This window comes from Dromiciops gliroides, chromosome 1 (assembly GCF_019393635.1).
Source record: "Dromiciops gliroides isolate mDroGli1 chromosome 1, mDroGli1.pri, whole genome shotgun sequence".
Lineage (NCBI taxonomy): Eukaryota > Metazoa > Chordata > Mammalia > Microbiotheria > Microbiotheriidae > Dromiciops > Dromiciops gliroides.
Genome location: NC_057861.1, coordinates 417,053,501 through 417,066,160, shown reverse-complemented (window position 1 = coordinate 417,066,160; position 12,660 = coordinate 417,053,501). Strand labels below are relative to the sequence as shown.

General features: G+C 35.9%; 1 protein-coding gene across 1 annotated transcript in view; it reads left to right on the top strand.

Moving 5' to 3' along the window:
- Window positions 1–12,660, top strand: part of WDR70 (WD repeat domain 70) — a 326,112-nt gene that overhangs the window by 18,612 nt on the left and 294,840 nt on the right. The window contains exon 5 of the mRNA XM_043979740.1: window positions 8,644–8,839. Coding sequence (XP_043835675.1) covers window positions 8,644–8,839 — 196 coding nt within the window. The remainder of the gene's footprint in view (window positions 1–8,643; window positions 8,840–12,660) is intronic.

Here is a 12,660-nt window from a genome sequence, read left to right as displayed (position 1 = left end):
GTGATGCCCAGAAAGACCTTCTTCTTTTCTTTTCCTCTGCCTTCATTCATCTTTCTCCATAAAATGTGTGCCTCTCATCCAAGGAATTAGTGAAAGGGAAATTGTTGTCAAGCTGTTGTTTCATTCTTACTTTGCAGCAAGGGAACTTAGGAGAGTTGAGCAGGAGTTGGAGACAGAGAGGTGGGTTAGCTTTGCAACCTCTTTCCAGCATAGTGTCATTATTTTATTTGAAGTATTGTGAATTTCCAGAATATAAGGCATACTGATATTCAAAATACCTAAAAAACTTATTCTAAGTCAATTTTACTGATTTTTATTTTCTGACTTTCTTTGCTTATTATGCCTTAGCATTGACAATCAGGAGTTTACTTTGCTTCAAAAATTAAGTGACTCTTGAGTAATTCCATAGAAGCACATGCATCTAAAGGCATGAGACATGCAAAACATGCCTTCTTGGAAAGAACTGGGCTTTAACTGGACTTTAAACAGTGGATAGGAGAAAGGAACTGTTTGGCAAGAAAAAGACATTTTAAATAGGTGTCATTTTAAACTTGGTGTCAGTGATGCTTGTGGTATATTTTAGAGATAGTGCAACTGTTCTGGCTGTACCTAATGGGATGGGTTATAAAATACTAGAATTAAAAAAAAATACTAGAATTAAGGTCAGATGCTCAAACAGAACCATGTCTTGGAGGATTAAAATGACTACACTGAAGAGTTCAGGATTAATTCTGTGTATAGATCCTGTTAGTTGATATTTATGAAATTTAGCCTGTGAAGTACCCTTATAGTATTTTAGAATGATATAATAATGACAAAATCAAAACAGTTTTGAGTTTCAAAAATACATTTTTATAGTTCTTAAGTTTTTTTGTCTGTCACATAATACAGATGGAGAACTCATTGTCCAGAGCAATAGTAAATATTGTAACTACCCTCCTGCGGTAGTATTTTCTCCATTTTAATGAAGGACATTGGCTCAGCCAGTAACAGGGAGAGGGGCATCAGAGTTAGTTTAATGGAAAGAGCCCTGAATTATGACAGATTTGAATCCTGAATCTGCTAATCTCTTCCTTTTGCCAGTTTTTACAATGATTGCCACAAAGATTTAATTGTTCCTGAAAGGTTTAAAAACATTTATGGAGGATCCCATCTGGATCATTTCTTGTTGGAAGGGTGACTCTACTTATCTTCTTTTTAAAATTTTTTAAAGTAGGTCTATTTGTTACTTCCTATTGTGGTAGTTTATGTTTTTGGAAATATATTTGCTCTCAAGTGGTCTTTTAGAATTTATTGTTCTGTGATAGTGGTTTCTCTTTGTATCTGTTATGATCACCTTTTTCATTTCTACTTAGGGTGATCTTTTTTATTTTAATTTAATTTATTTATTTCTGCAGGGCAGGGGGGGTTAAGTGACTTGCCCAGGGTCACATAGCTAGTAAGTGTCAAGTGTCTGAGGCCCGATTTGAACTCAGGTCCTCCTGAATCCAGGGCTGGTGCTTTATCCACTGCGCCACCTAGCCGCCCCTTTTATTTTTTTTTTAATGTGTTAGCTAATGGTTTGTTGAAGTTAATGCTCTTTAAGGAAGAATACCTTGTGGTTTGTTAATCCAATTGTTGTATTTAAAATTTTTACCTAAATTTGTTTTTATTTTACCTCTTTTTCTCCTTTCCTTAAAAACTATTAATGCTATTCCTTTTTAAATTTTGTCAAATGTAGTCCATATGTTTCTTCTTTTTCACTGTTATCATTGCAGATAATAATTTTTTTGAATCACTTTAACAACTCATTTCAATTTATGAATAAATTCTCTACATTTGACCCTAAGAACTATTTTGGCTGCATCCTATAGATTTTGATAAATGGCTATTTAAGAAATAGTTATTCCTGTTTCTTCTTTAACCCACTTATTGTTTAACAGACATTTCTTTAGCTTTGTGTTTTATTTGTAGTATCGCTATGTATATCTGACTTGCAGCATAAAATATAGCATGTGTAATTTCAGCTGTTTTGAACTTATCCAGTTTTTTTTTCTACCTAAGCGGTTTATATATTTGCTCTACTTGGCAAAAAGTGTGCATCTTCTCCGTATTCTTTTTCGTTCTCTCATTCTAACTGGTACTTTCATCTCATTCATATATTTTAATTTCTTCGTTGTTAATTTTTTTTTTTAATCAGAAGACTCTGAGGGAGCATGGATAGAAGGTTGGTCTTAGAGTCAGGAAAACTTCAATTCATGTCCTGCTCCTGTTACTTTTTACTGCTGTCTGATTGTGGGAAAGTCACTTAATCTCTCACTGCCCAAGGTTGCAAATGAATTGCTCGGGAGTCAGAGTATCTGTGTTCAAATCTTTCCTCTGGTTTGTATTGACTGGGCAAATCCCTAAACTTCCAGGTGCTTTAGGCCAAAGCTTTTTTTTCCTTTTATAATTCACTTAAAAAATCCCAAAATGTAATTTGTTTCTTTTACAATATCTTATGTGCCTTAATTTGTAGACATAGTTCCAGCTTACATTATCCAGAACTTTTTTCTTTTCTTTTCTGTGGGGCAGTGAGGGTTAAGTGACTTACCCAGGTCTCACAGCTAGTAAGTGTCAAGTGTCTGAGGCTGGGTTTGAACTCAAGTCCTCCTGAATCTAGGGCTGGTGCTTTATCCACTGTGCCACCTAGTAGCCCCAGCCCAAAGCTTTTAAAACCCTATATGGGGTTGCAAAAAATTTGGCAACAGTAAAAGGTTATGTACACCTGTTTTATATACCCATATAGCCAGGGTTGTGTAAAAATTTCTTGGGTGAAAAGGGGTTGTGGTTGGAAAAAGTTGCTTTTGGCAACTCCCTAGAATTTATCTACTAAATCTTAGGTTAAGTTGTCATCTGCCTTGGTGGAGAGAGTTCTCAATGCTTATAGTTTCTTTATTTGCACAGTATTTTTTAGTAGATTTATCATATTTTGATGATTGTTCCTACTGTTACATTTTCACCTATTTTTCAACCTTCTTTTATGAATTCAGCCGGCATATGAGTTCCTCAGTCAGCCAATAAGCATTTGCTTATTTGCCCGATGCTTGCTCAGTGTTGGGCGTCCTGCTAGATACTGTGGGACACACCAAAGTGAGACAAAACTCAGACAGTTCTAGCTCTTAAGGAGCTTTCATTCTCTATAGCAAATAAATATGTGTGAACAGATATATTTAAATATGTGCTATATATACACACACACACAAAATAAAAATAATTACATGGTGGCTTAGCGAGGGAGAGAGAGCACTAGTGGTTAGAGAGGGCAGGGAGTGCTAAAGTGGAGTTTTGGAAGAATGGAGGGATTCCATGAGGTAGAGATTAGGAGACTGGATTCCAGTCATGGAGACCAATGAAAATGGTGTATTTGCTACATACAGATGAAGTGTTCAACATTATATTTTCTCAGTGTTTTCTGGTTTACTAGATAATATTAAGTTACTGTGTATTTTGAGCTTACAGTTGTGTGATATATTTTAGACCAATATAGTTTGGCTTAGTTTCAGTTTGTGTATATCTTTTGATACATTAAATGTTTCATGTAAGTAGCATGTTAATGGGTTTTATTTTATGATTTTTAATTAATTCCATAACTCTTGTCCTTCAAATTGGAGAATTCAGTTCATTCACATTTTATATATGTTAACTTAGATTTATTTTCTAGCTTTAACTTTTTTTTACTATTATAAATGTTTAGAGGGAATGAAATACCTTATTTTTCTAAAGTTTCTACTAATAAAATTTTTTAAAGAATCAAACTTTTTTTGTCTTAAATGAGCAACTGTCATTTCCTGTGGCTTTATGTCTTTTATAAAATTAAATAAAGGATTTTTGCTTTCAGAATAGCTGGCTCCTTTCTTTGTCCTCTTTTTTGTCAGTTTGAAATATTTTTAAATTTATTAACTTTAGCATATATTTAACTCTTTTTTCTTAAAATTTTTTCCCCCTATTTTTCTTTTCTTTTTTTTTTGGCGGGGCAATGAAGGTTAAGTGATTTGCCCAGGGTCACACAGCTAGTAAATGTCAAGTGTCTTGAGTCTGAATTTGAACTCAGGTCCTCCTGAATCCAGGGCCAGTGCTTTATCCACTGCACCATCTAGCTGCCCCTCTTTTCTCTTTTTAAAGTTATAATTCATGTTTAAAAAAATCTCAAAATGTAATTTGTTTCTTTTATAATATCTTATGTACCTTAATTTGTAGACTTAGCTTCAGGCGCTAACATTATCCAGATATTATTTTCTTTTGTTAAGGGGTAAAATTCTAGCTAAACTGTCTAAAATATCTAATGAGTGGTCGCCAATCAATTACAAGCTTTAGCAAGAGTTAGACTTTTAAGCATTTATTAAGGAGAATAAGAATTTGGTAAAGAGAGAGAGAAAGGCCTAGATTTCTATCTATTAAAGGGAGAGCACATTTTTAGCTCCCTTCCCCACCAGAGTCCAGAGGCAAGAACTCCAGAGTCAGCGCCAGTCTCTTCCTTCCTCCTCCCACTAGTCTGCGTCACTTCCTCCCCGCCAAAGAAAAGACTCCTGGTCTTGCCCTCAAAGACCTTCGCTTCATGGGCAGAACTCTTCTACAGTAAGTCTCCAGCAGGTGGCGTCATTCCAATCGTTACACTTTCTTTCTTTTTTTTTTTTTTGCGGGGCAATAAGAGTTAAGTGACTTGCCCAGGGTCACACTGCTAGTAGGTGTCAAGTGTCTGAGGCTGGATTTGAACTCAGGTCCTCCTAAATCCAAGGAAGGTACTTTATCCACTGTGCCACTTAGCTGCCCCCGTTATCCAGGTATTTTCATTGAGTATTTATTTCTCCACTGATACGAAGTTTTTCCTTGAGTGAGAACTTTTTAGTTTTTGAATTTTTTTTGCTTTCCACAAAAAGTTCAATATTGAATAAAATACAATTTTCTAATACATTCCAGTGTTTTACCAGTTTTCTTTTCTTCCCTGTGTTATTACTGAAGTATATAAGGAAAATTCTGATTTTATGATGTGTGATTTTTCTTTTTTTGGATGCTCCAAAAAAATTATTTTCTTCATTATTTTGAAATTTAACAATTATTGATCTGGGAGGCTTGCATTTTGTATTTCTCCAAGGTTGTTCCAGGGAATTATTTCTATTCGGGAGGGTGATATAATACCTGTGCTATTGTCTATTCTGGAATATTTACTCCAGTTGTTAATTGTACTACAGAGCTTTAGATTTTTTCCTTTTTAATACCATCCATGATCACAAATGATCTGGATCACAAATAATCCGAATTAATTTTTTTGTTCTTTCTTTTCTCATTCATCATTACAATCTTAGTTTAAGTCCCCTGTTGTGCTTATTATTTAATTTTGTATTTTTAAATGCCTTCTGTTACTTCTGGTGCAAATTATCTTGTTTCTCTCTTTTTTTTTTGTTTCTCTTTTAATTTTGTTCTTTCTCTTCTTTTGTATTAAACAATTTAACTAGTTCTTATTTGATGTCTTTTTCATTATCTATTAGATGAGCTCCTTTATTTCCTTGCTATTTCGATAGACTTTTTTTCTTTTAAAAAATATCTTGAAAAAAAAAATACTAGGTGGCACAGTGGATAAAGCACTGGCCCTGGATTCAGGAGTACCTGAGTTCGTATCTGGCCTCAGATACTTGACACTTACTAGCTGTGTGACCCTGGGCAAGTCACTTAACCCCCATTGCCCCGCCCCCACGCCCCCCACACCCCCAAATCTTGAAAATCAGATGACCCGGAATATAAGATAAACACCACCCCAAATTTCTCCCTGCCTTCCCTCACCTCCTGCATTGGAGAGGGGGATAGGAGGGAAATTGCCCAGCCTGTATTCTTTTTTTCCCCCTGGGTAATTTAATCATTTTATTAATAATACCAGCATTTTAATAAAAGGATGGTCATTTGGCCATCTCTCTCTTAGACCAAAGACATTCATGGTGGTGGTCTCAAGGTTAATATGCCCATTGGAAGAGGGTATTCATAAGGGCCCAACCTGTATTCTTTAGTCCCAATTAGGGGTTTAGAAAGTAATAAGGGGTGAGCTGGTAGTGGTGGCTAAATGTTTAATGCTGTTGATTTCATTGCTTGGACTATTGTTGTAGTCTTTTTTTTTTGTTGTTGGTCCCCTCATTTTTCTATTCACTTGTTCTTGTTTTTTTTTTTTTAGTGAGGCAATTGGGGTTAAGTGACTTGCTCAGGGTCACACAGCTAGTAAGTATTAAGTGTCTGAGGCCTGATTTGAACTCAGGTACTCCTGACTCCAGGGCCAGTGCTCTATCCACTGCGCCACCTAGCTGCCCCTATTCAGTTCTTGCTTATCCTTTTAAAACCTGCAACATAGAGTTGCAGTTTTGTGATTGGTTTGACTCTGGACTTCAGGGTTTCCTCTTTTCTCCTCTCCATTCCTAGTTCTGGGTAGGGAAGCATGCAAGTTCAGAGACTACAGCAACTATAGAGGAAGCTCAAATTGTTTTCCCAACTGTCTTTCTGCTGCATAATCCTGGGCAAAATGCTCAGTACTTCATCATTTTCCTTCTGTTCCTTCTTCCTCTTCAGGAAGTGTATAGGCCTTTCCAACCACTTTTTCACTTGGTCCTTTTCCCTGCAACAATGCATCTGTTGATAGTAGAGGAAGAATTTTGTTTTTAAAGAGCCATCCTTTTTCTTCCCAGTTTTTATTCAGGGGAACTAGGGAACTACTTAGCTTCTTGGCTTTGGTTTATCTTTTTGGAAGGCCTATTGTAAATTAAAAAAAAACCACACCTTATTGTTTTAATCAGCTATTATGAGTATATAGTCTACCACAACAAACTTCTACATTGTCCATGTCCAAAAAAAATTTGTCTCATTCTGCATTCTGATTCCTTCACCTCTCTGTCAGGTAGCATGTTTCATCATTAGTCACTGATCTTTTTAGTGGTATGATTAATAGATATTTAGGCATAATAATTCATATATTTGAACAGAGCGGAAACTTTAAGTTTGATTTCTTTATGGGCTATTTAACTTTGCTTAGGGAAAAAAACACCAAAACTTCTTTAGTCATGGATTATCTCTCTAAATAGTAGCCCTTGACCCTGGGCAATTCACTTAACCCTCATTGCTCTGCAAAAAAAAAAAAATAGCCCTTTTGGAAATGAATGCATTTCATAAACTGCTCATATATGAATTAAACCTATATTTCACACAACTTCAAGAGAAAACAAGGCAGAGTACTTATTAAAGTTTTCTATTAGCACAGTTTATTCTTTCCAAAATTGAATTGTCATGAATAAAGAAATGAAATCCAGAATGATTCACAGAAATGAAAACAAGAATCTTACAAGTATTTTTAGATAAAATAATAATTAGACTGCATTATATTTTTGAAATTTCAGAAAACTGCATGGTGCGCTCGATCCAGCAAATATACCAGTCAATCACCAAACATTTATCAAACATCTATATTAGGTTCTGAGCTTACAAAACCCCAAATGAAATATTCTCTGCTCTTAGCACACAATTTATTGGTGGAGATATAAGTATATGCAAAATAAATGCAAAATCATTTTAGAAGCATTGGACACTAGCATTTGGGGTGGGAGCAAGGCAGGAAATTGGGAAAGGCTTCTTGTGGAAGGTGGTGTTGAAGTTACTTTTTGAAGGAAATGGGATTCTAGGAAACAAGGCAAGGAGTAGATTCGTTCTAGGTCTAAGGGGTGACCAGTATGACAGCTCGTGGGTAAGAAACAGCAACCATGGAATCGATATGTATTTAAACATTTTGGGGATAATACTGAGTTTTTCTTATTGCTTTTAATATACTCAGCTTTCAAACAGGATTTGGCTCATTTTACAGTGTAGTGAATAAAAGACAAAGAAAACTGAAGGATGTCCGTATAAACAGGATGAGGATTCTTTAGGCTACTATGTTCTTTCCCAGTGTTACAGAGGCGATGGTACTTCTATAATAGCCTTTCCTCAGCCTATACCTGTGATTCTGATTTATATCTGATGTCATCAGATTTTGAGTGAGTTTGAGATAGTTTGAGTGAGAAAATCAGAAAATTCAGTTATTTGAGTAGTTGAGATAAAAGAAACAGAATAATATTGAAATTTTATATTTAACAGTAATGTGAAAAATACTGTGTTTTAAAAAATTGAATGAGAGATTTTATTACACATCTTGTAAATGCTTTCTTAAATAATAGAGAATTAGTTAATCAACAAATATTTATTAATTGCTTTCTATGTTTTAAGAACTAGGGAAAGCACTTAGAATACAAATAAAGGCAAAAATAGGGTTCCTGCTCTAAAGTAGCTCACTTTCCTATAGGGGAGACAGCATCCAAACAACTAAGTTCACATAAGATATCCAACTATCTCAGGGAGAAGGCCTTCTTGGATTATAAAGTTAAATGGAGATTTAAGAAGATTGAAAAGAGGGGGCAGCTAGGTGGCTCAGTGGATAAAGCACCGGCCCTGGATTCAGGAGTACCTGAGTTCAAATGTGACCTCAGACACTTGACACTTACTAGCTGTGTGACCCTGGGCAAGTCACTGAACCCCCATTGCCCCAGGGGGAAAAAAAAAGAAGATTGAAAAGAGAGGTAGAGTTGAATATTTAAAATTTTTTTTTTCTATTTTTAGTGACTCAGAGAGCAGTGGAAGTGAAGATAGTTCTGATGAAGAACTAATTGGACCTCCTTTGCCACCCCAAACCACTCAAATACAATCTGAAGATACAGATGAACTCATAGGTCCCCCACTCCCACCTGGATACCAGGATAGTGATGATGATGACTACGATGATGATGATGATGATGATGAGATGCAAGATGAAATTGTAAGTGTCACTGTTTTGGTATATTGCATACATACACTAAACTATTTATATCACTTGATCATTTCTGTGTGTATTAAATACTCAAGGTCCTATTCTAAAAAAATGGAACAAAACCAAAACATAAAAAAATCTATTTCTGATTGTTACATTACAGATTGCTATTTGTGATATTCCTCCCTAGTTAGGCGTTTCTGGAGGTAAAGCATTTCTATACAACTTCCCATCTGGCTTTGTACAATAAAACTTGAGAACATAAAGCTAGACACATTTGCTTTAGCTCTAGGGTCTAACCCCCAGTTTTAATCATTAAGTCTGTAAACATATTGATTGCCTTTGATATGCCAGGCACAATACAAAGACAAGCTAGATTTTTTTGCCTTTCAAGAAGAACCTTGTATTTGGAATTGATAGGATCTGAGTTTTATTTGTTTGTTTTTGCAGGGCAATGAGGGTTAAGTGACTTGCCTAGGGTCACACAGCTAATAAGTGTCAAGTGTCTGAGGCTGGATTTGAACTCAGGTCCTCCTGAATCCAGGGACAGTGCTTTATCTACCGCACCACCTAGCTGCCCCCAGGATCTGAGTTTTAATTCCCACTTCTACTTCTTTTGTAACTTGTGGCAATTTATTTTCCTTCTCTGGACCTTAGTTTCCTTATGTGTAAAATGAAGGTGTTGAACTAGATGAGTGAGCTCTAAAGTCTTTCAAAAGGGAATAAAGAATAAAGGAGAATATATTGATTGCAGTAGGTCATTGTTTTACCGCCTCAAATTGTGACACAAGTTGTCTTCATTGAGCATCTTGGAGAATGCTTTGGAAAGGCACTGAGCACTTATAGTCAGGTTTGCTGGCCAGAGGGTCCTCCTTCCTTTCTCTTCCCCTGGCACCCTTCTCTTTTTTCCCTTCAAAGACTGGAGCTCAAGTCAGGACTGGAACAGGTATGGGAAGGGCAAGAGAATGAAATAAGCATTTATGTAGCAGCTACTATATGCCAGATACTGTGCTAAGCTCTTTTAAAATATATCATTTGATCCTCACAACAGTCTTGTGGGGTAGGTGCTATTAATTATCTCCATTGTACAGTTGAAGAAACTGAGGCAAATTTGCCTAGGGTCAAACAGCTTTCTGTGTGAGAGGCTGGATTTGAACTCAGTTCTACCTGACTTCAGACACAGCACTCTATTCACTATGGCACCAGCTGCCTAGTGTGGAGGTGGCTGTGGAACTGCCCAGCTACCTACACCAAGTCATACTATACAGTGTTGTTACTTCTTTTCAAATTAATGTGATAATAAGTCTCAAATATGAATGAAGTGTTTTCCTGTGGTTTGAGATAAAATTTCACCAAAAATGCTAGACACCATGGTGAAATTGCAGAGTGCTATGGGGACCTGGTTTGAAACATATCTTTTTAAAAAAAATATACATTTTTGGGGAAGCTAGATGGTGCAGTGGATAGAGCACCGGCCCTGGATTCAGAAGGACCTGAGTTCAAATCCAGCCATGGACACTTAACAATTACTAGCTGTGTGACCCTAGGCAAGTCACTTAACCCCAATTGCCTCACCCCCCCCCCCATATACATTTTTTTAAGTCTTCTGTTTCTTACATCATCCTAGTTATTCCAAGTATCTCTCCTTCCATTCCCAGAGAGCCATCCCATAAAACAAAAATTTTTTAAAGTCAGCAAATCTGATTAATAAACCGAAAAAGTGAAAAAAATATGCAATGTATAACACCTGTGTACCTCCCACCTCTATGAAAGGGCGGGTTGGGGGTGACCTCTCACTCTATATATCTTCATTTGAGTCCTTCTCGATATTTATAATTTTGTTACATCTACTTTTGATTTTTTTTAATTTCCCTTTTTAGTGTTACTATGTCTATTGTTTCCTTGGCTTTCCTTTACTCTGCATTAGTTCATATAGTTCTTCCCACACTTCTCTGTATTTATCACACATATCATTTCTTACAGCATTGTAATATTTTATTACATTCGTGTATTACAATTTGTTTAGCCATTCCCCAGACATCAGCTTTGTTTCCAATTCTTAGCTTTGTCTCTTATTCTTATTCTTCTTAGCTATCACAAAAAGTGCTGCTACAGATATTTTGAACTATATGGGGACTGTCTTCTTATTGATTGTTCCCTATTGGCATTTGCAGTTTTGTATCTTTGAGCTTGCTAGGTGATGCCATTGTACAACGAGTGCTGAGCCTGGAGTCAGGAAGATCTGAGGTAAAATCTAATCTCAGGCATAGCACCTACCTCGTAGGGTTGTTGGGAGAATGAAATGAGATAATATTTGTATGTCACTTGGCACAGTGCCTGGAATGTAGTAGGTATTATATAAATGCCTTTTCTCTTTCCCTTCCTTTCCCTTTGTTATAATTATTTTTCGCATAACTGAAATTAGGACTTGAAAATGTAAGTCCTCAAGTTATAAATCACTTTTTTTGAAACAAAAGTTCAGTTCCTTAAGTTTGTTGTTTTGAAGTCAGGATAAAATCTGTCTGTCTTGAAATTCTAGATTGTATCACAGCACATACTTACTGGATGTTGAATGGAGGATTTTCCTCTAAAAACTGTGCTATGAAAGAATTTGAGGAAAGCTGTCTCTAAAAAGTTTTGACTAGGTCTTTAGAGTTTAGGTGTAAATATCCTTAAATACTTTTAAGAAGTAAGGCTGAAAATCTCAGCTACTGTGGAGAATAGGGAAAGTTTTGCAGTCATTTTTGTGTGTGGTGTTGTATTCTGCTACAGCTTACTGATGTTCCAATGTTTAATCTTTCTTGTTCTTGGACAAGGTGAAAGGATTTTAAGGACATCTCTTCAAGTCTCAGGTTATTAGGGAGAACAAAGGAGTCCTGTAGGAAGTAGAAATAAAGCTTTATTGGAGGAAAATGGAATCTGATGTGATGGAAAAGTAGAAGAAAACTTGATTTTTGTCAGGATGATGGCAAACGGAAGTGTATTACACTGAAGTGGAAGCAAGAGAAAGGATGGTTGTATGATTATAATTTATTTTTATTTTTAAAAAATTTATTTTTTAATTTTATTTTTAAATCATAAAAGTATTTTATTATTTTCCAGTTACATGTAAATATAGTTTTCAACATTTGTTTTCATAGGATTTTTGGTTTTAGATTTTTCTCCCTCCCTCCCTTCCCTCTCCTCCTCCAAGACGGAAAGCAATCTGATATAGGTTATATATGTACAATCACATTAAACATATTTCTCCATTAGTCATATTGTGAAAGCAGAACACAAGGAAAAAACCTCATAAAAGAGAAAAAAACCAGACAAGAAGTAGAAACAGTATGGTTCAATATGCATTCAGAATCCACAATTCTTTTTTCTGCATGTGGAGAACATTTTCTATCATGAGTTCTTTGAAATTGTTTTGGATCATTGCACTGCTGAGAAGAGCCAAGTCTGTCATAGTTGATCATCGTACAATGTTGCTGTTTCTGTGTACAGTGTTCTCCTGGTTCTTCTCATCTTGCTCAATATCAGTTCATGTAAGTCCTTCCAGGTTTCTCTGAAATCCTCCTGCTCATTGTTTCTTACAGCACAATAGTACTGCATTACATTAATATACCACAACTTGTTTAGCCATTCCTCAATTGATGGGCATTCCCTAGATTTGCAATTCTTTGTCACCACAAAGAGAGCTGCTATAAGTATTTTTGTACACGTGGGTCCTTTTCCCTCTTCTATGATCTCTTTGGGAGACAGACCTAGTGGTTGTTTTACTGGGTCAAAGTGTATGTACAGTCCCATAGCCCTTTGGGCATGGTTCCAAATTGCTCTCCAGAATA